Source organism: Lasiodiplodia theobromae (genome assembly GCF_012971845.1).
Source record: "Lasiodiplodia theobromae strain AM2As chromosome Unknown scaffold_53, whole genome shotgun sequence".
NCBI lineage: Eukaryota > Fungi > Ascomycota > Dothideomycetes > Botryosphaeriales > Botryosphaeriaceae > Lasiodiplodia > Lasiodiplodia theobromae.
Window position 1 is genome coordinate 166,977 of NW_023336534.1, and position 26,173 is coordinate 193,149.

Consider the following 26,173-nt stretch of genomic DNA (forward strand, 5'->3'; position numbering starts at 1 on the left):
TCCTTGCCACTCCATCCTGAAACTTGATGACTATAAATCATCTCAGCTATCTACAGATAAGTGACGGTAGAACTCTCTATTCCAGTTGACCACAAAAAAAGGAAAACGGAACAGCATGAACCAGCTCAACGTGTACTCTGGGGAGGATTCCCTCAAGAAGTACTACGATCCCGACTATCAGCCCCCGCTCCCGCTGGTCGAGATACCTGCGTGTCTCAACCCATACCGGAAAGATGGCGTGCGTATCTACGCTAAGATGATGACGGTGCTGCCAGCAAACAATGTCAAAGCGCTGCCTGGTAAGTACCTTGGCTGGCTTTGGTCAAGGTGAAGAGTGCTGACTTGTCACAGCTATGAACCTCCTCGAGAAGAGTGTCGAGAAGGACAAGACGAAGACTGTCGTCGAGTACAGCTCCGGTTCCACCGTCATTTCCATGTCCCTAGTGGGCAGAGTATTCTACGGAATCGATGACACTAGGGCGTATCTGAGTAACAAGACGAGCGATGCGAAGCTTAAGCTCATGCAGTTCTTCGGTCTTAACCTGTAAGAGGACGAGCCTTCAGCTGATAGCCTTTGACTTATTTCTTTCATTTAGCACACTTTTCGGAGGTCCATCGCAACCAGAGCCTCTTGATGAGAGAGGAGGAATACAAGCCGCCAGGCGGAAGTCAGAGGAAGATGATAGCGTGGTCAATCCGAACCAGTATGAGAACGATGCGGTACGCTCTCTCTGGGAACTTGAAGACGGTCGGATGCTGACGAGTGACCAGAACTGGAAAGCACACTACAAGTGGACCGGCCCGCAAATATTGAAGCAGCTGCCCCAGATCAGTGTCCTTTGTGCCGGCATGGGAACGTCGGGCACGATGACAGGCATGGGCACTTACTTCAAAGATGCAAAACCTTCCGTGGTCAGAGTTGGGTATGGAGTCGCAAACCTATTCTAGGAGCCATCAGCTAACAGCTTACAGTGTTTGCACCGCAGCTGGAGACAGAGTTCCCGGACCGCGCTCGTATGCGCTGATGTCGCCAGTGACGTTTCCCTGGCGCGATGCAATCGATACCATGGAAGAGGTCGGCTCCACGGAGTCGTATACTTTGTCCCTAGCTCTTTCGCGTGAGGGTTTGGTTTGCGGACCATCGTCGGGGTTCAATCTGCAGGGTGAGTTCAGTATACAACAACGAACGCGAGGATGGTGCTGACGACTCCCAGGCCTGTATCAGTTCATCGAGAAGCGCAAGGCCGCAGGCACTCTTTCCGAGCTCGCAGACGAGAGCGGAGAGATCCACTGCGTCTTCCTCTGCTGCGACCTGCCTTACCAGTACATCAACGAATACTTCACCAAGCTGGACGCAAGCAACTTCCACCCCATCAACAACCAGGTACCCAGCACCCCCAGAATCATTTGCGAACTCCCTGCTAATTGGATACCGCAGAGGCTCACCGCCGTCGACCCGTACCGCTACGACGAAGCGTGGGAGCTGCAGGTCTCCGAGGCGCTCACGCGCTTCTACGACGTCGACTCGCTACTAAAGAGCGACAACCTCCCAGCGTCCGTCTCGCCGCGGGCGTCCAGCATCGTCATCGACCTGCGCGAGCCGAGCGACTTCGCAGCGTGGCACCTGCCGGGCGCCGTCAACGCACCGCTGTCGACGGTGACGCGCGGAGCACCTAGCCCATTCTTCGACAGTGCGACGCTGGAGCGGCAATGGAGGGAATTGGAGGCCTTCTTCAGTGCGCAGGTCGAGCGATGCTCGTTTGCGTCTCAGGAAGCGACCGATGATGACGAGGAGGACGGAAAGACGCCGCTGCGGGATCGTCGGGCGCTTGTCGTGTGCTACAATGGCGACACGGCTCGCGTGGCCACCAGCGTGCTCCGGGCCAAGGGCGTCGAGGCCGAGAGCATCAAGGGCGGCGCGGCAGCGGTTGCCGAGTGGTGGCCGAAGGAGGTGCAGAAGCAACAGGCGGCGGCGGCGTCAGCGGCGGCGGGATGTTTCGAAAAGGACAAGGCGGCGGTCGAGGTGGTGAGAGTGCTGACTGCTTAATCGAAGTGCCGGATATTGTAGTTGACGTACGTATTTTATGCCCCGTGTTTCTGGATACCCTGATGGATTCGCCGGCTCCTATTGGTGATGCGTGTGCTCGTCATTGCTCGGAGCGATGGATTGCTGCGGCCCGACCAATCAGTTAATCTGCTCAATCGTGCGCAAGTGAACTCCCCGGAGCTCGGGTCAGCCCAACTTGCTCATAGGTGCGCTGTTCTCCCAAATCTGCTCGTTCGCGTGTCAGATGCCGCAGGCTCGGCTCTTGCAGTCCCCTCGGGCCGCTCGCATTTGGCATTACTTCCGCAGCCGATATGATTGGAACCTTCTCACCAAGTGATCTACCCCGGCAGCTGTGTCACGACCCGATTAGACTTGCATTCGCTTGGCTTCCCGCATACAGTTAGGAAACTTGCTCTCGTGGGGCCTGTCAGGCCTACGTCCACCTTTAACCTGTCGACACTTCCGCTGGACTTCCAGGAGACAACACCAGAGCTGACTAGTATCTTTGCCAACTCGATTGACAATGGCGCCGTCCCCGTTGCTGCTGCTGGCCATTGTGCTTCCGTGTCTCGCCATGGACATGGACATGGGCGGCGGAGGAACTCCGTGGCTCGACACGCCCGTCATGCTGCACTCATCGCGAGCAGACACCTGCAAACTGACGCCCGAGCAGTGCGCGTACAGAAGCGGATTCTGGAGATACTGGTAAGTCAACGAGAGATCCGGACGTGATGATCACGACGCTAACGCAAATGGATTGCGAAGGTACAAGGCCGACTATCGTTATGCCCGCACTACCGTTTACTTCATCCTCGCTATGATTGGCCTCTTCACCGTCAGCAACATAATCCGCAGGATCACTCCTCAATCGGTGCAACGCAGTGGCTTTTGGCGTTATACTCAAGCCTCACTACGCCATGTGGGCTATCGCGGCTATCGTCTTCGCATCTTCGGCTGGTACTCTCCTTCGCTGGCTTACTTGCTGGTCGGACTTGCCGGCGCCGTGTTTTTCTTCGGTCGGTAACAATCTCTATTTCGAGATGCTATGTGTTGATATCTGTTCAGGAATGACTCTCGGTCCAAAGCCGTACTACTGGCCCAACAAGCAAGATGGCTCTCTCTCATTTGGGTCGTCACCACCAATCGCAACCAGGACTGGCTGGATGGCCGTTGGCTTGCTCCCGTTCGTCGTGTAAGCAGAAGCTGTTCTTTACTTCAAAACACAAAACTTATGATAGATGTAGCGTTCTGGCCGCAAAGGCCAATTGGGTCACGGCTTTGACTGGCGTCTCGCATGAGAAGCTTCAGGTTAGTCTGCAGTTCGTAGTCAGAAACGACAAACTTACACCAACTTCACCAGGTCTTCCACCGCTGGACCAGCTACGCCATGTTCGTTCTTGCACTAGTTCACACATTCCCATTCATTGTTTACCACATTTGGTACGGCGATATGGTCAAGAAGTGGAAGACTGATATGGTGTATTGGACCGGCGTCGTTGCTCTCATCTTTCAAGCCTATCTTACCTTCATGTCAATCGGACCAATCAGGTATCTTGTTCCTTAACCATCCACACACTGGCGCCGACTAACCACACACACACACACAGGAACCGGTTCTACGAATTCTTCAAAGCAACGCACTTCATCGCCGCCTTCACATTCATCATATTCTTCTTCTTCCACTGCGATTTCCGCCTAACATCCTGGTATACATACACCCCCACCTCTCCCAATCCCGTACCCTCAACACCCGCCAGACCCCCAGCTAACACAAAAAAAAACAGGGACTACTTCATCGTAACCGGCACCCTCTACCTCTCCTCCCTCCTCTTCTCCCAGCTGCGCACCTTCCTCGCCTACGGCTCCTCCCACACCGCCGTCCTCCGCGCCCTCCCCAACGACCACCTCTCCATCACCATCCGCCTGCGGCCCTCCGTCGTCGCCCGCCAAGCCGTGCCGCTCGAGCTCGTCTGGCGTCCCGGCCAGCACGTCTTCCTGCGCTTTTTTGCACCCAAGGGCCTGAGCTGGTGGCGGCACAGCGTGTCCGCGCACCCTTTCACCATCTGCTCGCTTCCTCCTGCGGACGAGGCGTCGTCGTTCCCTGCGGAGAAGGGAGGAGTGGTGGGAAGGGAAGATGCTGTCCTCCGCTTCGTCGTCAAGCCGATGCACGCCAGCGGCGGGCTGACGGCGCGGCTGCACGCGCTCGCGCTCGAGCGGCCGCAGGGCGCTGAGGTTGGTGTTACGCTGGATGGGCCGTATGGAGGGATCGGTGTCGGTGGTGCTGGCAACGGGGATGCTTCTTCTTCTTCTCCTGCGCGGTCCCGCTTGGCCGCCTTCGATCGGGTGCTCGTCATCGTGGGCGGGTCGGGCGCGGGTTTCTCGCTGCCCGTGGTCGAGGAGGTGCTGAGAGCAGCGAGCGATGGCCGCCCGGCCGAGAAAGGCGCGAGAGCCGCCGGTGGGGCAAAGGAGGTCAAGATCGTGGTGGCGACGAGGGATGTGCGGACGCGCGGGTGGTACTCAGAGGAGATCAGGGGGCTGCTGGAGCGGTACGGCTACGGCGCTGGTGGTGTGGGTGATGAGTTGGCCGTGAAGGTTGCCGTGCATGTCACGGGCGAGACGGCGGCCGAGGAGGAGGCGGGGGTGGAGACGGCGCCGGCGCCGGTGGAGGGAGAGAAGAGGGTGCGAGTGGGTGATGGTGGATTGGTAGCCTGGAGGCAAGGCAGACCACAGTTGAGGAACATCATCAAGGAGTGTGCAGCCGAGGCGGAAGGGGACTCGCTCGCAATAGCTGTGTGCGGCCCGGCGGGGATGCTGTATGATGTGAGGAACGCTGCCGCCGAGGTGCAGGCTGGTGTGTTGAGTGGGAAGGGGGCGAGAGAGGTGTACTTGCACAGCGAGCATTTCTCGTAAGTGACTTTCTACCTCCATTTTGCTACACATTTGCTAACATTCATTTTCCAGATGGTAATTTACGAGGTTGAATATAGGTATATCCAAGCTTTCTTAAAGAACAGCAATTATTACGTCTGCTAGTAGATATCAATTAAAAACTATCCAACCCGCTGTCTTAAATGACGCGATAGATAACTGTAACTGTCAAAATGCCTCTTCAATATTGCTTAGTGTTCGTCTGGAGCAATGCTGGAGAAGTCGGTCTTGTTTCCATTGCTCAGTATGAACTCTTGCCCCGAAATCTCGTACCATGAACGGATGAGTAAAGAACCTGTAGCCTGAAAGGACACGTTATTTGGATATGATTCTGGAGCCACATTTACTCCTGTATACTTGGAGCGCTTGAATGCTTTATCCGTGCTTATGGACTGATAGATCCTCCGATAGACTCACACCTTTGATTTATCTCGCCGGGCACCTTTTGAGTGGATAATCCTGACGGACTGCCTATCCCATGATCAAGGTTTTCATCAGAATTTTACTACTATATACGACACTTTATCCATCTATATCCTTAAATGAGAAATGGATTAGTACTTTTTACGTGAAAGCACAGGGCGAACGTTGCTCTTTTTCCGTGGGCTTGTCACAGGGCGTGCTAACAGATGTGGGGAGGCTGACAAAACTTTGCGCCTCATGAGTCAACTCCGCGCATTTAAGTACAAGCTCTCAGCAATCTTAAAAGCCAGTTCTTACTTCTTATTTTTACACTCAACCATATCTAAGGACACCAATATGGCTACCCATTTTCGATACGGCCTGCTTCTGATTGACATTCAGCAAGGATTTGACCATCCAACACACTGGGGCAAATCGAGGTCGACACCAGACTTCGAGACGAACGTCGCCTCCATTCTCGATACATTTCGAGCAAAAGTAGAGCCTGCAAACATCTTCCATGTTTGCCACCACTCTACTTCTGCAGCGTCTCCTTTACACCCTGTCCGCGGAAACGTCGCCTTCCAGCCTTACGCAGCCCCTCGACCCGACGAGCCAATTTTCTCCAAAAGTGTCAACTCCGGCTTCATCGGCACCAACCTCGAAAATGCCATTCGCGAACGGAAGATCACAACTCTTGTTGTCGTAGGTCTTACAACAGATCATTGCGTCAGCACTACCGTTCGCATGGCCGCAAATCTCCACGTTGTTTCCGACATCAACGAGCTGAATCCCGGCCGCATTCTGTTGATCAAGGACGCTACCGCAACGTATGAAAAGACGATCGACGGGAAATCCTACGACGCTGAGCTTGTCCATTCAGTCCACCTGGCCAGTCTCAACAACGAATTCTGCGAAGTCATGACTACATCTGAAATGATTTCAGAATGGAGGCTCACTTGAGCAGGGTGCATGCGAAGTTAGTCGCGTTGCAAAAGAGATTCTACTTTGTGATCACTTATGTAAAGCATTTTTTATTGCCATCACGACAATTGGCAGTTCGGTGGGCGAAGCGGTGAAAGACTTTGTTGTACCTCCGAAACTTTTCAATCCCCTCCCCCTCCCCCTCCCAACTCTTTGGGCCACAGCTTAATTCATTTCACCATCAAAGGGGATATTATATTTCAGTCGCTCAGCCGTTTTCATTGGCAACCCAGAGCCTTTGAACACTGCTTCTTTTCCCTCCTTGGCTGAAGGCGCAACAATACCAATGCCATCCCTTCCCCCTTCTCTGCTCTCTATTTTGTTCAAATTCTCAATATCTCCCCCATCCTATACTCCCTCCGCACTTGGCATCCATCCAAAGGAATTTTTTTTCCGTCAATTTATCTTTCGGTGCATTGATTCTTCTTCTTTTCCTACCTTAGCCCGGTCTCGATGTCTTTTTATTGTTTTTTTCATCACTCATATTATCTCCTAAGGATTCAGATTACTCAATTCCAATATCTCGAACAGTAGTTTGGGACAGAGCAAGACGGCCCGAGAGCGCGTAGTAACGACGAAAGACGAACAGAGGCAGGAAAGAGAACTAGAGTTTTCCTAGTGTGTAACACTCCATAGACATCAGCATGCGTAACATGCAGGATATATACCGTGAAAATTCGTACAGTCAGTCATAAATAGACATTGCGCACGCTGATAGTGGCAAGATCCATCTTTCCACTCCATCCACCTCCAAACCTGGACCCAATCACAGATACGTCCTTCTACTGCACACCCGAGAGCGCCCTCATTCCCCTCTCCAAGCTAGCACAAACACCCTTGGCCCAAACCTCCTCATCCCCCTCGACCCCCAGCACGCCCTTCTGCCAGGTCAGCGTGACCACCATATCGCCATTCTTCCTCGTAACAATGTTGAAGCTGACGGCCGACCCCGTCGCGTTCGCCGGCTGAGAGAACAACATCCTCTCGACCTCCCAGCCCTTGGATTCCTTGGCTTCCTTCTCACCGCCCTCAGCCGGATCGAACGCCATGATATTGCTAATCTCATAGCTGCCCTCCCTCGGCTTGCCCACCTGCCCCTCGAGCCACTGTCTAAAGTTAGTCAGATACTTCAGCAACCCGATGGGCTGGTCCGTCAACGTGCTCGACCTCTCCGCCAGCACCCTCGTCGACTCCCTCGCACGGTTCCAGAAGATGTCCTCGGTGCCGTCCACGCCTATCGCCTCGACGTCGCCCTCGTCCCGCGGGAAAGCGTGGTACGCCACGCTCACGCACAGCCCTATGGCACCATCCCAATTGCGCTCGCTCGCCAGCTCTGCGCCGAAGCGCGGCATCAGGCGGCGCAGGTCGATGGCCGTCTGCGCGACGAACGAGGCCGCGTCCGGGCCGGGCGGCAGGGCGGCGCTGAGGGCGCGGACGACGACGCCGTGTAGGGCGCCCGTCAGCTTGACGCCGTGGTGGCGGCGGCAGCGGCGCAGCATGCCGTCGACCGTCTTGCCGTCCGCGACGGCGAAGGCCACTCCGGTGCGGAAGTCGCCAGCGTCGTACCGCGTCGGCAGCGCCGTCCAGGCGTCGGGCCGGTGCGGCGTCACCGACGCGCGGAAGAAGAGGTGCTTGGAGCCGAACGACGGCAGCCGGCTGCGCACGCTGGTCGGCAGGTACGACGACACGAAAGGCCGCAGCAGGAAGGGCCAGGTGATGGGCAGCTCGGTGGTTTGCTCGACCGGCGGCAGCAGCGGCTTGGCCGGCGGATGGAAGATGGGGTCCGATGCGCTGAGGGAAGAGGTTGATGATGCGGCGGCGGCGGCGCTAGGGTTGCGCAGCGCGGAGAGGAAGGTGCGGTGGAAGGAGAGACCGGACGGTCCGTCGCCGTGCGAGTGCGAGTAGGAGAAGAGGAGCCAAAATGCTTGGGCCGATGGGGCGCTGGCAGTTTTGATGGGGATGACGACGATTTTCCAAGGCGGAATTCGCGAGGTGTCGGGGAATTGCTGGTCGTGGGTGTGGCAGAGGAGCGGTTTGATGGCTTCCAGCTCGCCACGGGTATCCGCTGCCGAGCTGATAGGCTGGGTGATCTCAATGTGGTTTGAGAGATCGATGGTTTCAGGCCTGATCAATTCCGGTGTCTCGGTGAGCTCTCCTCTAATGGCGGCGCTAAGCATTGGGTGTGTGGAAATGCAATGCTTCAGCGCGGGATAGAATGGCTCCTTGGCAGCGAGAGGAAACCCGTCCGGAATGGTGTAGCGGCCGGCTACAATGAGGCCTCGATAGTATCCCAAGGCGTGACGCATGATGCACCGCCTCTCGCTGGTTCCTGAGCGGTCAGAGTTTCGTTGCCTGGCGTTCCTTTGCCTACATACCGGCTGGTCGCAAGGACACGTAGTGCTGCTCATTGCCCGCCATCTTGCCTCTGGTGACCCAAGTTGCTGTTACTGCTGGTAATTTCACTGCTAGCGCAATGTAGAGTCGCTGGTCAAAACAACAGCGCAGACGAAGTTGCAACGGAGTCGGTCGTGTTGCCGCAGGATTCTAAATGCTCACACCGCTTCATGCGGGTCTCGGAACAGATTCCAGTCGGCCCGTGCAACGTAGCCCTTGCCTGTTGGGGCAACTTTTGCGCGATGCTGACCATTGTCGATAGATAGCACTCTCAAGTCAGATAGAGTAATTGTCGGGATTTGTCGAAAAAATGCATTAACACACGGATCAAACGTCCCTTTCAAACCAGCGCTAGAGCCTATGCACCGTTCTAACACCGTTCAAACCTCCTCCCAATTCATCAGTAGCAATGCCGCTGAAGCTAAACTTTTGCAAACGTATGCTTATCGTGCAAACACCGTGTCCCACGTATCAGAAAACAACCGCCCTTACATTATATATGCAGTAGAGAAGGGAAAGAAAATTCATCATAATGCTAATTCGTCCTCAGACACGTCCGCCAACAAGTCAATAAAGCTAGCGCTAGGACGGGGCTCCGATCTGGCCGCACGGCTGAGCGGTGAGCTGTTTGCTGTTTCGCCAGTCAATTTTGTTCGGGGAGTAGCACTAGGTCTAGGCTTTTTGGGTAATTGTTTAGTTGAAGAAGCTTTGCTAGCTGGTCTGGCTGATTGTGATGCCGAATTTGATGCCACACTTTTCTGCGTAGACCTCAACGGCGTTGCTTTCTTTCGAGTATCCGCCTCTGCCTTGGGACTGGACTTTGGTAATGATGACCTTTCACCGGCATTGGAGAGCTGCATAGTTGGAGCTTGGATCGATGCGGCAGAGGCTCCATTCCTGGGTGTGGAATCATCGCTAACAGCCTGGGTTAATCGTTGCTTGACACAAGCAGGCGAGATATCCTCTTCATGAGATTGCCCAGGCCGTTTCGAAGGATGAGCTTGCTGTACGGTTGATTTAGCGGCGCTTTGCGCTTGAGGAGATGGTGGTTGGGCATCATTGTTGGAAAAACTGCCGTGATCGCGCGCCACTACAGCTGCTCCTATCGCTGCGGTCTTGCCGTTAGTCATTCTGGCCGCAAAACTCTCATCCCGTTGCAGCTCAGGTGGAGAGATTCCAAGAACCTGCTGAGCAAAACTCGTGTGCTGTTGCACCGCCTCCATCACCTTGGAAGCGTCGATCAGCTTCGGATCGATTGGTATTTGTTTGCTTGAACCAGCGACTACCGACGGTCGATCTGAGACAGTGAAGCGCTTCGGAAAGCCTCGTCGTGGAGCCGAGACAGGTTCTGGCGCTGCATACTGCACAAATTGCACGTCATTCATGGGCTGAGCCATGTCTTGTGGGAGATAATCTGTGGGACGCTGCGCGGTGGCGCTGACGTGGTCATCTTTCGGAGGCGCCTGTGGTGTACGTCCTCCTGCGGCCTCCAATAACTGCTGTGTGGCAGTATCGTCCCTTTTCTGCCGTTTGGACGGTTGCGCTTCCTGAGCACCGTCATCAATGGCTTCTTGCGTTGGTATTCTCTTTCTATGTGCAGCAGGGTCGTAGTTGGTCAGCCAGTTTTCTGGTTTGCATGTTTCAGGCCGTCTCGTGTGTTCCCTGGCGTTGGAATGTGAGATCCATGACTTGCCGCACAGAACACAAAGGTGCGGCCGTTGCATGTCCTCCCTCACAAGGATGTTGGGGTTGAATGTCGCAGGCCTTCCAGTCGAGATATCCACACCAAAAGGCACGACCTTCGGAGGCTGCACTCTTTGGGGGATAATGTGCTTCGGTTTCCGTCCACGGTTCAGCCGCCCACTTGGCTGTGGCATGCATCTTTCCGGAACTGCGAAGTGATATCTCGCGCCCCTTTTTGAGGTCCATTTGGCTCCACATCTCCCACAGCCCCATGGTCTCTTCGGGTCATCGGTGGGAACAATGCCTCCCTCTTCAGTACCCTCAAATGTCTGCGAAATGTTGTTCGATGGTTCATTGACAGCCAGCATCTGAGGATCCGGTGTTGTGCTAAGTTCTTGACTGGAGCGAACAGAAGCATCCGACCCAGAATCCGGTACCGTGTGTGGGGAGTGGTCCAGCCACTCGTCGGGGTCGGCAAGATTTGCAAGGTGAGGTTTTGCTTTTTTAGGGTCCTTGGGGACATATGGCTTCAATCTCAACTTGTTCGCCAGTATCGGGCCACGCTCTAGGGCTTGACGGACGTAGTCCGACATCGGACCTCGAGTCTTATCTGGGCGATTGGAAAGAACTTTGTACCAATGAGCGGAGACACTTTTGGGGGACCTGTCCGGAAAATAACGACATATTTGCGGTATTGACAGCTGACGAGCCTCCCTAAGCTCAATGAAGAGCTCGTTGTCTCCGTCCATCCAGAGAGGCCCATTGGTTCCTCTTCTCTCCGTGGTGGGGTTGTTGGGGCTCTGCTGTACTGCCTCTGGAGGAATTGTATACCCTGTGTTGGAATTTCCAATGCCTATTGGACCAGTGAGAGGTCCGCCCGGAGTCAGGGACGTTGCATCAGGATCGTGGCGTGTGAAAAGAGACTGTTGAGTATGGTTTGGTGCATGATCGGAAACTTGGAGTGAATCTGGATTTCCTATGTCGTCCATCTCGGAGATCCTAAGAGGATCTTCGACGACTTCGCTGGTTCCCTCGATATCCATAACGTCATCTTCTTCTGCCCACGTATTGACTTGATCTTGATCCTCATACACAATGTCCACAGAATCTGCTTCTTGATGGCCATTGCCTTCAGGTTCTTGAAAGCTCTCTCCCTCTTCTTCTTCAAACCCAACTTCGTTCCACTGTGGGACATTATATCGTGATCTTTGGGGTTGAGCATTTGTCAGTGTTTGTCGAGGCAATGCGTTGCTGCGAATGCTGGGTGACGGCTCAGGGGCCCGTTCGGACGGACGATCTTGCGCTCTTGGGCGGCCAGCTGAACGCCCAGTTGACCACAGCGACCTAGATGGCGGATGCCGTGGTGACTCGGGGATCATCTGCCGCCTACCTGGTGGTGGAGGCGCAGGACGGCGTGCAGAACGGGAGGAACGGGGTAATGGAGGAGCATCCCAGACTGGATCTGCAGCTCTAGGGGTGTCGTGGTAATTTGACATGTACTGAGCAATCCCCTGAGCAATGCTCTGGCCTAGAGCCTGAAAGAATGCGGGATCCTGGGTCAAGTCCATTCTTTGTGGTGTGTGCTGAGGCTCAGGAGGAAATCTTGAAATTCGAGCAGGGCGCGGCTGGGTGTGGTGGTGTGGTGTCGTAGCAGTGGATGGGCGGCGAATCGTGGATGTCTGCCAAGTGAGCATTGGCATAGTCGCAAGAGCTTCTACAGGCATACTCACGCGTTGACTACGATTGCGTGGTGGGGAGCTGAGAAGCTCATCCTCCTCCAGACTGTCCGCAACCCCGTAGCGCTCGTAGGGATATCCGTCGACCACGTCGTCCTCGTCCTCTTCTCCCTCTCCGGACCAATCCTCAAAATCCTCGCCGGTGTCGCGCTCGTCCTCTAAGCGGGCAAGGTGACCGTTGTTAACGACAATCTCGCCGGTCTCGAGGTCGATTTCGTCGCCAATATCAGTAAAGTCGCGCGAGTATTTCTCGAAGATGTGCTCAAACGTGTTCTTCAGGCGCATGTCATTCTCGTGGCGCTCACGCTCGAGCTCGGAGAGGTCGTCATAGTGCTCGGCATCTGCAGGCGGCAGCAGGCGGGAACGATGAGCCATGTGTGTGGCGGCATGAAGCGCGGGTGAGGCGCCGCATGTAGACGGGGATTGAAATCCAAGGCGGGGGGGAAGTCGCAGGTACTCAGACTTCCGCTTCAGTCGAGCGCGACACCGCGTCGATGCGCGTCACGGCCAAAATCGGGTGGCCCGTGCGTATGCGTCATGCATGAGTGGGAGCTGCTTCCCATCGCTTGCCGGCTTGCAAACACCAGCAAACAGCTTCTCTTCTTTCAGCAAACCACTTCTTGCACACCACTCTGCAGTGCGTTGAGAGCTGCAGCTTTGATGACATTATCTTAATACTCTTATATTTGCCACGATGTATTGCCAGAAGTGCCGCACACCCATCAAGCTCGACGGCTCACTGGAGGACCTAAATCCCGCCGCCTTCAAGCTCCTCACAGGTGCTAGCCACGTCGCACTCGTATTGCTCCTCTATTGCTAAAACTGGGCAGACTCTACGACCCCCTCCGCACAGCAGCGACCTCTCTCCGTACACCAGTCCCGTCCCGCCTACTCGCAAGACCGCCGCGATGCCTACGACCGCGTCTCCAGCCGAGCGTCGCAGCCAACCTTCCGCCGCAGTATCCCCTCGAGCAGACATGGCCGCGAGTCCCGGCATCACCCGTCCATGTCCTTCGTCATGCTCACCGAATCTCAAGTTGTGCCCCAAGCCCCGCACATCGTGCCTGACGGTGGCCGCCCGGACAGTGCAGGACTCGACGGGGATCAGAACATGTCGGATAAGATGGAGACAGTGCAACGTTTATTTGAAGTTCTGTCCGCCCGCTCGGATATCGATCAGCCCATCTGCGTCGAATGCACCGATATGCTAGTCGAAGGGCTGCAGAAGCGGCTTGGGGCCGCCACAAAAGAGCGTGACGCGTACGTCGAGTATCTGCGGCAGGCCAACGCGGATATACCCAGCGAGGAGGAAGTGGCGCTGGCGCGCAAGCAGCTGGAAGATGCACGCGCGGCTGAGGAAGTAGCGATGAAAGAGCTAGAGCGGCTAGAGCAAGAGAAGGCGGCGATGGATGAGGAGCTGCTTGCGCTAGACGCCGAAGCACAAGAGCTAGACAAAGAGGAGGAGGCGTTCTGGAAGGAACGTAACGCCTTTGCGGTCACGTTGGCGTCGTTCCAGAGCGAGCGTGATCGTGTCAACAATCGGTACGATCACGACATAAAGCAGGCACAGCGGCTGCAGCGCACCAACGTGTACAACGATACCTTCACCATCGGCCACGATGGCAACTTCGCGACCATTAACGGGTTGCGCCTAGGCAGGACGTCGGCAGTCATGGTAGGCTGGGAGGAGATCAACGCTGCGTGGGGGCAGACGTGTTTACTTCTGGCAACGGTTGCGGAGAAGGTGGGCTACACATTCAAGGGCTATCGCCTGTGTCCCATGGGCTCGACTTCAACGATCGAGAAACTCGACTTCCCTCCATCCGCATCTACCGATGACGCAGCGCACCCGCCGAAGCCCAAGGTCACAGTGCTGGAGTTGTACTGCAGCGGTGACCTCCCACTCGGCTTGAATTTCCTGCACAGGAGGTTTGACAACGCCATGGTTGCTTTCCTGGAGTGCCTGCGGCAGATGGACGAGTTTGGATTCAAGCTGCCGTACACGATCCGGAAGGACAAGATCCGCGACGCGAGTATCAAGCTCAGCTTCAACCAGGAGGAGACGTGGACGCGGGCATGCAAAGATACGCTTATCTGCTGCAAATACCTGCTTGCGTCAACCAGCGATATGGACCAGCGGCAGCGCAGCGCCACACCGACGACACGGCGATGAGCGGAGCCCAGCAGGGAAATGAAGCCTTGCGGATGCGTGAGGAAATGAGGAGGCTTGGGCAGCGAGGAATGCGCCCAGGACCTGGTCCGATTTAGCTCGTTACGGGCTGGTGCAGCGCATGCAAGCCGTCGTGAAACAAGCAACGACGAGCATGATGAGTCTGGCGTTATAGCTCTAGAGCGGGGTCACGAGTGTTTTAGATATGCGCACGACACGCAAGGTGCGTGTTTGATGAAAGCAATCTCGGAAATGAGCAGCAGGGCAGGTTGGAGAACCGGCCATCAGGCCGAAAGTGTGGGGAGCGAGTAGATGCCGGCGCTAGTTATTAGGGGCCGCAGCCGGCCGGCGAAAATAATTTAGAGAAACGGTTTGCGCCTGAGGTCGTGCGATCTCCCGGCGGTGTCTTCGTCGCACGCGTGGGACGATGGCAAGCCGCGGTGACAAGGGCACTCTGACGAAGATGCGGCGGAATGCTGGGATCATGTGATGTTTGTATAGCGTTGCGGTGTTGAGGGCCTCGAATGTTTCCGTATGCGGGAGCACGGCATGGCACGCAGGGGCACTACAGCCTCGGACCAATTGAACAACACGCGCCGCCGCGCACCACCGGCGTCGCCAAGCGCCAGACACTCCTTTCCATGCGGCCGCTCCTCCAATCGCGGCGCCTGTCGTGACTTTTTCTTCGCCGCGCTATCACGCAAAGCCGGCTAGAGTCGCCGCGCGAGCGAAGGAGGAGTAGCACGAGGCCCGCGGGATCCCGGCAGCCCTATGGCCGCCGAGCAGCAATGCCCGTAGTAATAAATCTCAACAGGGTCCTCCTCTGCGCCTGCGCCGCCAGAAGCAAATCGACTTTTCCTTCCAGCTCAGTCCATGTCTCGACTCCTCCACCGCCGCCGCCGCTCGCTCTGACCCGCGCGCCCGTCCGTCGCCCTTTCTCTCTTTCCGTGGCTCCCTTCTTTCTGCGCATGCCGCCATGGATTTATGACCGCGATCTGAAGAAACAATAAGAAGATAAGCAGACCGTTCTGAAAGAGATCTTGCCACCAAGACACGAAACAATCACCACCGCCGCCGCCAGCCGCCATGCTGCCATTCACTCACTCGCGCCGCTCGAGCTCCGTGCTCGCCTTCTTCATCATCGCCATCCTGTTCCTGCTCTGGAACCATGAGGAGGCCGCAGCGCATTTGCCTGCGACCATTTCCGAATTCACCCCCACCGTTTGGTCTGACTACCTGTCTGCCGGCGACGTGGCCCCGCTTGTCGGTACTGCCAACGCCACGCTTGGGGTAAGTAGTCAGCCCGGGATCATCTCCCAGCCGCCTCCATCCCTGCTAGCACTCAATTCCAAACACCAAAAATAAACATCCATGCATCACGAAACATCACGAAAAAAAAAAAAAAAAGCATGAATGGCTGACACAGTCTTCCGGCGCAGTTCGACGCCATCCTTGCCGTCTCCCCGCGCGAGACCTGGCGCTCTGCCGGCCTGCAGGCCGCTGCGCGCCGTACGAACCTATCCATCACAATCCCGGCACAGCGACCACCCACCGATGCCGAGGTTGCGGCCTTCGTCGCGCGTAATCCATCGCACATACTCAATGACGGCTCCGCGAAGGCCTGGCTCGGCCATCTGCAGGTCATGCAAGCCGCCCGCAACTATTCGTCCGCCCTAATCATGGAAGACGATGCGGACTGGGACGTCCGTATCCACGAGCAAGCGGCGCTGGTGGCCGAGGCGGTGCGCAATTTGACGGTGCCGCGAACTGAGACGCGCGAGTGGCCGTGGGGCGAGGATTGGGATGTGCTGTGGCTGGGGCACTGTGGAGAGAGGCTGCCGTATGACGAGGACGACGAGCCGGGCGAGTTGATCGAGACGGAAGAGGTCGAGGTGGTGACTGAGAAGGTTGTGACAGTGGCAGCACCGGACGAGGGTGCCGAGCAGACCCCTGCCGCCACCGAGGCCCAGCAACAGAAGGAAAAGGAGAACCTTGAGGCCAAGGTCAAGGCACCGACCAGCAGCACGGAGGAGAAGATGCCACTAGTGGATAAGAAGGTCAAACGGCTGCCGCCGGGCGAGCTCCCCGGCGAGGACGACTACATCACCCTATATGACCCGACATTGCCGCCGACCATCGGCTCGTACGACCCCCGTATGTCGGGCGACAGCGAGGACACGCGGTGGGTGCAGCACGCGGCCGGGCCCATCTGCACCTTTGCCTACGCCGTCACGGGTACCAGCGTGCAGCGTATGCTCGCCATGGAGCACGGCAACGAGCAGGCTTTCGACTTGTGGCTCCACACCCGCTGCCGCAACCGTGAGCTGCGCTGCTTCACCGTCAACCCGGAGATGTTCCACCACCACATTGCCGCAGGGTTGCCGTCCAGCCTCGTGAATGAGGGACAGGTCGGTAGCGGTGGGAAGAACTACACAGAGAACATCATGTACAGCGCCCGCTGTAATTGGAACAAGTCGGATGATAACCTGGTGAGCTGCCGGCACGGCTGAGGGAAAAGAAGCTCAAAAGGAATACTTCAGTTCAGAGTAACGACCGTAAGCAGGGGCCTCTGCCAACGCATTACGCTTAAACGTGTAAATGCTCTTTCTTTGATCTCAACACCATTTTTTGCCTCTTGTAAAAACTTTGGCTTTCAACCTCCTGTCTTTCTTCGCTTCTTGAATACCCCGTTTCATGCAAGCTTTTTCTTTTTCCCAATTTCTTTCATGGATCAAGTAGGGTCAGCGACTTTTATAGCAAATGGAATGCAGCAAAATGTGTCAGATGGCCAGATGCAATGAAAGTGCGGTAGATCTTCGCTAATCACAAGGAAACTTAAGCACATGGGCTTATTTCACGTATTACGAGCTTAACTCGATTCATTGATTTTGCTGATAGTGTTTAAGCAAATAAGACCATCAGTTTCAATGCCGGTAACATGCCTGTTTTAGACTTCGGTGAAGCAGTATCGAAGACTCAAGAGGCGGTAATGTTGTTTGTATTCTTCCTGGTATAGTACAGTCATTTCCATGCAGCAAGAACAGCGTCCAGGGCGCCTCTTCATCCACCCATCAAACATAGCATCAGGAACACAATCATGTGCAGAACAAAGAAAACACACCACCAATACATTATCCCCGCTGACACCATCACTGATACATATCCTCATCTCCCTCGGCACCCTCCCCAAACGCCGCTGCATTCCCATCACCACCCTCTACCTCAGCAGTGGCCGCTTTTCCCTTTCCTTTCCCCGCTGACCCGTTCGCCGTCATCAAATGATCAGTCCTGATAACGTACTCATCCTCATCGTCATCGACTTCAGCGACCCCATCTGCCTGGTTCCCATCGTCGTCCTCTCCCTCTTCATCCCCCACGTCATCTCCAGATGCTATCGCTTTCCCCTTCCCCTTACCCCGTGCACCACCAGCTTTACCCTTCCCCTTTCCCTTTCCGCCTCCACCGCCGCCAACCCCATTGATTCCATCCTGACCAGCCGCAGCCGCGGCTGCAGCCGCGTCACCAATCGTCATCTGCCCCGAAGCAGCACCCGCCTTCTCCTTCTCCTTTTCCTTGGCCTGCCCCTCGAAAGTCCGCCGGACGCGCTCATAATGCCTCAGTTCGTCGACGCTCACCGACGGCACCAGCTCCGCCTTCGCGCTCAAGAAATCTTCCTCTGTGACCATGACGGCCGTGTCCACCTCGGTCGCGAGGTGGTCGAAAAAGTGCGCGGTGGTGATGGGCGGTAGCTGAGCTTTTTGCGACGAATCCGCAGCGTTTGAAGCAGTACGTTCGGCGTTGAGCTGTTTGACTTTGGCGTCGACGGCGTTGGCCTGGCGGGTGATGGCTTTAAGCATGGCGTCGGAGCAGAGGGCGTATAGATCGGCGCCAGTGTAGGTGAAGGGGAGGAGGGAAGCGATGCGGGCGAGGGAAAGGGAAGGGTGGAGAGAGAATCTGTTTTCAATCATTGTTAGCATCATAGTGAAAATAAAGTTACTATCACGAATGAGAGGATACTCACTTTCTTGTCAGCGCTTCTAAGATCGTCTGCTGCTTCTCGTGAGTGTCGCTCACGCCCAGATACAGCATCTTGTCGAAGCGACCTGGACGAAGCAGGGCTTGGTCGAGTAGATCCGGTCTGTTGGTGGCGCCAATGACGAAGACCCCGCCGCCGCCGCCATCACCATCGCTCATGCCGTCTAACTCGGCCAGCAGCTGACTGACTATGCGATCCATGACGCCGCCACTGTCACCCTGGTTGCCACGCTTTGGTGCAACACTATCCAGCTCGTCGAAAAAGACGACGCAGGGTCTAGCATCTCTTGCGCGCTGGAAGACACGGCGGACGTTGGCTTCGGATTCACCAATGTACATGTTGAGCAGCTCAGGTCCTTTGACGGAGAAGAAGTTGAGGGAGAAGGAAGTGGCAATGGCTTTTGCGAGTAATGTCTTTCCTGTTCCTGGTGGGCCGTAGAAGAGGATACCACTTCGCTTCTTCATGCCGCGAGCAAAGAGCTCGGGACGAGAGAGTGGAAGTTGAATTGTTTCTGTTACGGCTTCCTTAACATTGGTCAGACCACCGACGTCGGACCATTGCACGTTCGGGATCTTGGGCGCGCCGATGGCATCGGCAAAGTTCTTTCGCGCGGCATCAACGGCCGCGGTGAGATCTGCTGTTGAGAGACAGACAGTTGCAGATCCACCAGCCAATTGCAGGTCTTGCAGGGTTGGCTGAGGTGCATCTTCCGGAAGGTTCTTGTTCGCAGCGGCTACGACGGCCTCTAATCGGTTGTTTTTGGCTACGAGGGCGCGGTCGATTACGTCAACCAAGTCGCCAGCGACAAGCGCAGCAGTCTTCACTGCAATGTTGGAGAGATCAACGTCTGCTGACAGTCGAATTCCGCGGTCTTCCACAATGCCTCGGAGAATTCCTTCTCTTTCGGCCTCGTCTGGTGCAGACATATCAAGTTCGTGGGTGAAAAGGCTCCGAATGCCGTCAGGGACTTTGTCAACTTCGGTCGTCGTTGCAATTAGCACTCTAGAATCGGCAAGGACTTCTTTTAAAGCCGCAACAATGCGGTCAGCGTTCAAAGCCTCAACGTGCTTCAGAAGCAATGCGGTGTATTGGGATCCGCAAGAGAGCGCCCGTTCGGCGCGCGCCTTCAAGAATGCTTCAGTCTTGACATCGCCTCCACCAGAGCCACCTTCAGTCAGTATGTCGAAGGAGTCAATTGAAAAGGAGTGTAGACCGAGATCCGCACATGCGTTCTCCGCTACAGTTGCCTTTCCAATCTGGCGTTGGTTGGAAGTGATCAGAACTGCCAAAGGTGGTAGTCCTAGATGAATGGCACGCGGGCTTGTGGCAGCCATGATGAGTTCTCGTAGACGTCGTCGTAGAGGTGAAATATAAGACCCAGGTAGATCTGCAAATCCAACGGGCTTTGTACTGGAAGAAGTTTGGGAGACTGGGATTCTCTTGGCTCCAAGATAGTATTGCCAGGAGTTGTTGGTGGTTGAGGGGATTTTACTTTGCTCGCTGCCTGCTTGGACCATTTTTGTGTTTGCTGCATCAATTGACACATTTCCTCCCCAGATATCGTCAGATAGTTCTCCATCCTCCCGCGCTTCGGCAGAGACAGCCGAGGTCACTGCACCTACCCTGAACCATGCCACACTCTTCAAGGATGAAGCCGCATCCTGGCTAGGAGCGGTAGGTCCGTCAGGTTTCGGTTTTGAAAGCAGTTCTTCTGATCCAAGTTCTCCTTCAGGGCTGGCACCCTGGTAAATCGCTCTGCCCAAAGCCTCGTCTACCGCGATACCGACAAGGTCGCCACTTTTCACGATACGGCGCTTCTGTTCAAAGTAATCCTTGAGGCCAGCAAATAAGCTCGGTTGCAAGAATCGATCTGTTGAGAGGGGCGTGGAGAGCTTGAGCAGAGTGACTTCTTTTGCAAACGGAGGTAATGAGGAGGAAGTGACCTTAGGCCGTTGAATTGAGGACTTGGGAATTCCGGAGGGTTGAGGATGTTGTAATGCGGAGATGCGGAGGTGAGAGGGGCTACCAAGGTTGGCGAGCAGAATTGGAGAAAGATAGGCTGAACTTATGGTGGTACTGGAAGATCGCATAGCAACGCTGGACATGCGCTGATGTGCGCGGTTGACCGGATAGCGAGCAGTTTTCTTCACCATGTTTTCTGGCAGACCGAAAATCTTGACCGTCCGATAATCTGCTTGCTCCTCTTCTTCCTCTCCAAAGGCACTCCCCAGACCCCATGTGCCCAGACCGTGACCCTGGGGTTCTTCAGATGCGTTGATGCGCACCCAGTCGCCAGAGAAGCATCCAACCTTGACCAATGTATTGGTATCGACGAAGATGCGGGCCTCCTCATCGTCATCCGAACCAGGCTTCGGATGCACCATCTCTTCCGGTATTTGCTCCAAAAGACCGACAGCTTTGAAAAGTCTACCCTTAGCGCCACCGCGTGCCGTAGCTGAGGTAAAGGTAGAGTACACCGAGCCAGCACCGGGGCTCATCATACCCGTTTGAAAGCCTCCAGCACGTGGGGTAGCCGACGTCCATGCAGACAACACACCGGAAGATTGCGGCGGTAGCATTGGAGCGCTCAGGGATATCATATCGTCAGAGTCATCAGAAAGGTCGCCTGCATCACTGGCTGAGAGCTCTGATTCCAAGTTATCGGTGGTCGAGGCTTCATCGTCGGTAGGAGGCGACGGTGCGTCTGAAGAAGTCCGGTCCTCAGCGGCCGAGTAGAACGTCTCATTGGATGTATCTTCGTCCTCAGTGCCAGCCGGACGTGGGCTAGGAACAGCAGGTTGAGCACGCTTCGAACCCTTGGAGCTACGCGAATGCAGGACGACAATTCTTGTGCTCGGTAACAGCAGGCCTTGAGCAACCGGCTCGCAGGACACGACACGGGCGGGCGGCGGAGGCTGGTGGGTGATGGGGTGGCTTTCGATGGGCAGCGGCAGCAAGTCGTTGGTGTGGACAATGCTCGGAACCTGGAGAGCTTTCCGCACAGCATCCCTCCAGGCGCGCTCCTCCTGGGCGAGGTCCGTTTTCTTCTGCACGCCGTTCGGCCGCAGCTGTTTGACCTGGGTGCCAAAGCCTCCACCAAACTTGGCCTTCACGTCCTCCAACTTCCGCAGCGCATCAGCATCGATGCTAACGTATATAGTTTCTAGACCCAGCGGCACCGCGTCCAAAATGCGAATCTCAATTGGGGTGTCGCGGCGCGGCGGCCGGTTCGGGGCGGCGGACTGGAGGGCGTGGGCGAAGGACTGCAGGGCAAGAGACTTCGCGGGGAATTGGAGCGACGAGTGTGGCAGCGATGCAGTCTGGTCAGACTTGTCGTGCGGGCGGACCGGCAAGATGGTCCACGAGCAGGCGGAAGGCGAGCTCACGGAGCTGGGGACCCACGGCGTGATTGCTACATGGTAAATGCGATTTACAGTGCCGGTAGGGGACTCGGCTGGACGAAGCTTCTCAGCAGAATTCAAGGAATCGCAAGATCAATTGGGCGTACCAGAAGCGCGAGGTGCTTTGGGGAACAGGTCCTGGAAGAGGTCATCCGACAGCACGCCGACCTCGCCCTTCAGGCGGTCGTCGGGGAGCAGGCGGGCGGAGATGGCAGGCTTGTCTTGACGTCTTCTCCTGCGGCGCCGCCTGCGCTGGTTGAAGGCGGCATCGACGGCCATGGTGGATGGGGTTGGTGCGCGGAGAGTCGCGATGGACAAGCTCGGCGTTGGTTGCACTGCTGCCGGCGTCGCACGCGCTGGGGCTGCCGAGGTAAACGGACACGCGCCGAGTCTGGGGCTCCGCTCTGTGCAGAGGCAGAGCCGCTTCAAGCCCTGGGTGGTACTGCAGCGACTTAACAAATGCCGACCGTCTCATCGCCTGCCTTCAAGACGCAGCCTGCCAAGATCAGTCCCTTCACGGCGCGGCTTTCACATGCGCGAAAGACGACCCGCGTCCCATGCCATGGAACGCGCAGCAAGTGGAATGCCAAGAAACGTATACCCTGACGGCTGACATAATCCTATCATTTCAGGGAGCGCAGTAGGTATTGTAGCACTCGCCGAGAGGCAGATGCTTGCTCCACGTCATTTTTATCTGCGCCGTGCGATTTCCGTGGTTGGCGAGATGCGCCGCTGCCCGCTATCCCAATAGATTCAGAGCAGATGAAAGAATTTCGGGCTGCACTCTGACGGATTGGGAAAGCGTGCAGATATTTCACGGCGCGGCGTGCATACATGCAGGATAGTCTTAGATTCAGGCCACACAGCGGGCTGCCGGACATCAAGACGCAGGTAATCGAACGGGCTGGGAACAGAGAGCGACGAGCTTGAAAACAAGTGATCGAATGCAAGGAGGCTCTCCGGCGCCGGCAATTGGCGTCTTGCGGCTTGAGCTCGGGACGGCGCTAAGACCAGGGATCTTCCTCACCCTACCACTCTACGTCATCCACCGTCGAGTCTGTTGGCATGGCGCGCAGCATGCACCCCATCCAGCCTTCCACCGCGCAATCTGCGCGCAATCAGGCGCCGGATCCGCTTGTCGATCCTGCGCCTCTACCAAACAATTTCAGCTGCGGCTGCCATGTTCTGCAGCCTCTTTCACTCATTTACCCATGATACCCACCGTGTAGGCCTCCCTGCACCTTTTCGCTCCCCCCGCCGCCCCGCTGCGAACAACGACGATGCCCTCCAAGACATCGACCGCCAAAGCCAAGGCAAAGGAAACCATAAAGTCAAAAGCAGAGCCCGCCATAGAATTCGCCCACCAAGCCCAACGTCTAGGCCAGTTCACCGCCGACCAGGAAGATGCCCAGACCGGCTCCACCCAGGCTGTCGAGGCCCGCTTTATCACTCCCCAGGATCCAGTCATAGTGACTGCAAACGGAGGGCGCTTGCCAGCCGTGCCAGTTGAGGAGGCTGTCAAGCTGAACAAGCTGAAGGACGTGCTTGACGACCGCGACCCGACAGAGAGCGAGCCCCTCGAGCCCCGTACGCGCGAGGCAAAAGACGGTACCATTCATGGTGCGCACCCGAATCGCGCCAGCTTGGAATCGCATCGAACACAGAATCCAGATGCTCCACTCAGGGAGGCTGTCCCTATGTCCAAGACAAACCCTCTGTTTCCGCCTCTGCCTGTATATGGACCACCAGGACTGCTCCGAAATCTGCAGTGTTTCTCCTTCAGGGTTTCCTCTGCCATTCTTTCCTTTCTTTTCCTTTATGTCATCATGTTAGGATCCATCTTCACCAGCATTCCGCTCCTGTTCCAGTATCTTTGGAGGGTAATCACCTTCCGGGACCCTCACATGTACCGGCCATTCTACGAAGAGGAGAAGAGGAGGAAAGCTGCCAGAAGAGAGGCTGCCAAGGCTTGGAAAAAACAAAAGCATCAGGATGAAGCAATCGACACGAGAACGGCTGATCATGAAAACTCACCTGGAGATAACGAGGAATTTGTCCCGACAGAAGGCGGCCCAGACCCGCTTGTTTGCGATGTTGGATACTACGCCCGCCGCGTCGGCCTTGACTGTGAGACATTCAGTGTTCAGACTGAAGACGGTTTCATCATAGAACTCTGGCATATTTACAATCCCCGCGACCACAAACCAGCTTCCACGCCGGTGAGGGCACCGCATTCCCCAAATGTCTTCCGCAACGGCAACGAGGCCAAAGACAATGCTGACGGATTTCCTTTCGATAAGAAAAGGAAGTATCCGGTTCTTATGATGCACGGGCTCCTCCAGTCATCCGGCGCTTTCTGCTCCAACGATGATGACAGCTTAGCCTTTTTCCTTGCCAAGTCTGGGTATGATGTCTGGTTGGGTAACAACCGCTGCGGATTCACTCCGCGCCATAACCTCCTGGAATACAGCGACCCGCGCATGTGGGCCTGGAATATCCGTCAGATGGGTGTGATTGACCTCCCTGCCCTGGTGTCCCGGGTCCTCCACGAGACCGGTTTCCCCAAGCTTGCCCTCATCGCCCATTCTCAGGGCACCACCGAAACCCTCGTCGCCTTGGCCAAGGAACAGCGCCCCGAGCTCGGTGAGAAGCTCAGCGTATTTTGCGCCCTCGCTCCCGCCGCATATGCCGGGCCTCTGATTGGCAAAATGTATTTCAAGTTCATGCGCATCATCAGCCCAGGCATGTTCCGCATCATGTTTGGTATCCACGCCTTCATTCCCTTCATGATGCACATGCACGCGTTTCTTCCCGGAAAGTTCTACGGGGCCATGGGTTATCGAATCTTCTCCTTCCTCTTCAACTGGTCGGACGAGCGATGGGAAAAGGACCTGCGCAACCGGCTCTTCCAATTCGCTCCTGTGTACGTGTCGGCGGAGAGTATGCGTTGGTGGCTGGGCCGTGAGTGCTTCGCGACGCAGAAATGCATTCTGCAGACGCGACGGGAAAAGGAGATGGAAGAGCGCGAAGACGAAGAGGAAAGGAAGAAGGGAGCTCAACAGGACCAGCGCATGCACGATTACTACAACACGGACACTCACCGTGGTGAGCACACAACAGAGCGCTCCCAGTCGGTGGAAACATCCGGCTCCTCATCCTCAGACGACTCGCACAATGCACAGGGCGCCAACGGCACTGCATCATCTTCCCACCACCACCACCACCATGGCGACCGCGGCCGCTTCGCTTGGTATGACGAGCACGCTCCGCCCATGGCATTCTGGGTTGCAGGTAGCGACGACCTGGTCGACGGCCGGCGGCTGCTGCGCCGTTTCGAGCGTGGGCGCGAGCCCTTTGTTGACGTGGTGCACAGCAAGATTATTGAGGGATACGAACACCTCGATGTCATCTGGGCGATGGATATGCTCGACAAGGTCGGGAAGGAGGTGCGTGATGTCATCTGGCGCACCGCACCCGAGGAGGTGAGGGCTGCGTGCAGGGTACCCAAGGGCTGTGAGGATCTGAGACCGTTCGAAGGGAGACGCACAGGACGGCGCGATATCGCGGAGGAGGCTGAGAAGCAGCCGGCAGCGAATGTGGGCATAGACGCGTCGGCAGGCGAGTTAAGGGAGGAGGTTTCATCTGCGGGTGAGGTAGATAGGAAGGTGGCGACTGCGTGAAATGAGTGCTACTCGTTGGTAATATTCGCATTCTTCGTTCTACAGCATACTTGGTTTGGAGCAGGTTGGATTTTTCTTTTCTAAGAGATACCTCATGGTTCCTTTTTAGTTGGGAAAGACGGGATACACGAAAACACGAACACATAGATGAATGTTAATTTAATTCAAGCATATTTAGGTCTCGACATGGCTTACTATGTAGTTTTGGAGATGCTATGTCTTCTGCAACGAGTGATTCCGATCAGCGATTGGCAGCCAAAAAAAAAAAAAAACAGTCGAGGTCGACATAATCCTTCGATCATCGATCAAAAGTATTGGGGGACAGTTGTGAAAGGCAAGCGACCCTCACCAAGACATTTCAGCGGCAGGTGAAAATATGTACCGTACTCTTGGGGATGTGCGACAGGCCGGCAATAAAGCGGCAGTGCTCGGCTCAAGCAAAGGTCTCCCGAGCCGGCCGGCTTTCAGAATCGGGGTTGGATGGGCAAGGCCAGAGCTCGCGACTGCAGCCAGTCAGAGACAGGCAGTTTCTTTCTCCTGCGAAAGCCAAGGCTAAGCAATATGCAACCCCACATTTCGGAGCTTATGCAGCCAGGGGATGAAGACGTGCCCCAGCAATCATGAGGGCTGCAAAAACCTTGTGAGAGGCAAAAACCGGATAGTGCACTGGGCGGATGCAGCGGAGAGCTTATTGTTTGCTTGCGCGTTATTT

The 26,173-nt window shown here is 55.9% G+C and overlaps 9 protein-coding genes across 9 annotated transcripts; 6 read left to right on the plus strand and 3 right to left on the minus strand.

Annotated features, from left to right (window-relative positions):
* Positions 1-115: 115 nt before the first annotated feature.
* Positions 116-2,047, plus strand: LTHEOB_11819 (Rhodanese-like protein; the record flags this gene model as incomplete). Its single annotated transcript, XM_035508617.1, has 7 exons — positions 116-299; positions 352-544; positions 597-720; positions 772-923; positions 973-1,163; positions 1,215-1,384; positions 1,439-2,047. 7 exons carry the CDS (start codon positions 116-118, stop codon positions 2,045-2,047), a joined length of 1,623 nt encoding a protein of 540 aa, XP_035365652.1.
* Positions 2,048-2,570: 523 nt separating this feature from the next.
* On the plus strand, positions 2,571-5,015 carry LTHEOB_11820 (Ferric-chelate reductase; the record flags this gene model as incomplete). The annotated part of the gene is made up of 8 exons (XM_035508619.1): positions 2,571-2,752; positions 2,813-3,063; positions 3,113-3,239; positions 3,292-3,355; positions 3,408-3,595; positions 3,655-3,753; positions 3,832-4,953; positions 5,009-5,015. The coding sequence occupies 8 exons, from the start codon at positions 2,571-2,573 to the stop codon at positions 5,013-5,015; spliced, it is 2,040 nt and encodes a 679-aa protein (XP_035365653.1).
* A 719-nt stretch (positions 5,016-5,734) lies between these two features.
* LTHEOB_11821 (Isochorismatase family protein) lies at positions 5,735-6,340 on the plus strand (the record flags this gene model as incomplete). The annotated part of the gene is made up of 1 exon (XM_035508620.1): positions 5,735-6,340. One exon carries the CDS (start codon positions 5,735-5,737, stop codon positions 6,338-6,340), a length of 606 nt encoding a protein of 201 aa, XP_035365654.1.
* An 803-nt stretch (positions 6,341-7,143) lies between these two features.
* On the minus strand, positions 7,144-8,538 carry LTHEOB_11822 (Alcohol acetyltransferase; the record flags this gene model as incomplete). The annotated part of the gene is made up of 1 exon (XM_035508621.1): positions 7,144-8,538. One exon carries the CDS (start codon positions 8,536-8,538, stop codon positions 7,144-7,146), a length of 1,395 nt encoding a protein of 464 aa, XP_035365655.1.
* Positions 8,539-11,414: 2,876 nt separating this feature from the next.
* LTHEOB_11823 (Myb-like DNA-binding domain protein) lies at positions 11,415-12,549 on the minus strand (the record flags this gene model as incomplete). Its single annotated transcript, XM_035508622.1, has 4 exons — positions 11,415-11,622; positions 11,733-11,782; positions 11,829-11,900; positions 12,169-12,549. 4 exons carry the CDS (start codon positions 12,547-12,549, stop codon positions 11,415-11,417), a joined length of 711 nt encoding a protein of 236 aa, XP_035365656.1.
* Positions 12,550-12,868: 319 nt separating this feature from the next.
* LTHEOB_11824 (Autophagy protein) lies at positions 12,869-14,347 on the plus strand (the record flags this gene model as incomplete). The annotated part of the gene is made up of 2 exons (XM_035508623.1): positions 12,869-12,953; positions 13,005-14,347. The coding sequence occupies 2 exons, from the start codon at positions 12,869-12,871 to the stop codon at positions 14,345-14,347; spliced, it is 1,428 nt and encodes a 475-aa protein (XP_035365657.1).
* A 1,083-nt stretch (positions 14,348-15,430) lies between these two features.
* Positions 15,431-16,854, plus strand: LTHEOB_11825 (Glycosyltransferase family 25; the record flags this gene model as incomplete). Its single annotated transcript, XM_035508624.1, has 2 exons — positions 15,431-15,634; positions 15,784-16,854. 2 exons carry the CDS (start codon positions 15,431-15,433, stop codon positions 16,852-16,854), a joined length of 1,275 nt encoding a protein of 424 aa, XP_035365658.1.
* Positions 16,855-17,493: 639 nt separating this feature from the next.
* On the minus strand, positions 17,494-22,060 carry LTHEOB_11826 (ATPAse AAA+ type core protein; the record flags this gene model as incomplete). The annotated part of the gene is made up of 4 exons (XM_035508625.1): positions 17,494-18,298; positions 18,366-19,636; positions 20,003-21,834; positions 21,889-22,060. The coding sequence occupies 4 exons, from the start codon at positions 22,058-22,060 to the stop codon at positions 17,494-17,496; spliced, it is 4,080 nt and encodes a 1,359-aa protein (XP_035365659.1).
* A 1,001-nt stretch (positions 22,061-23,061) lies between these two features.
* LTHEOB_11827 (Sterol esterase 2) lies at positions 23,062-25,461 on the plus strand (the record flags this gene model as incomplete). Its single annotated transcript, XM_035508626.1, has 1 exon — positions 23,062-25,461. The coding sequence occupies one exon, from the start codon at positions 23,062-23,064 to the stop codon at positions 25,459-25,461; it is 2,400 nt and encodes a 799-aa protein (XP_035365660.1).
* Positions 25,462-26,173: the final 712 nt, after the last annotated feature.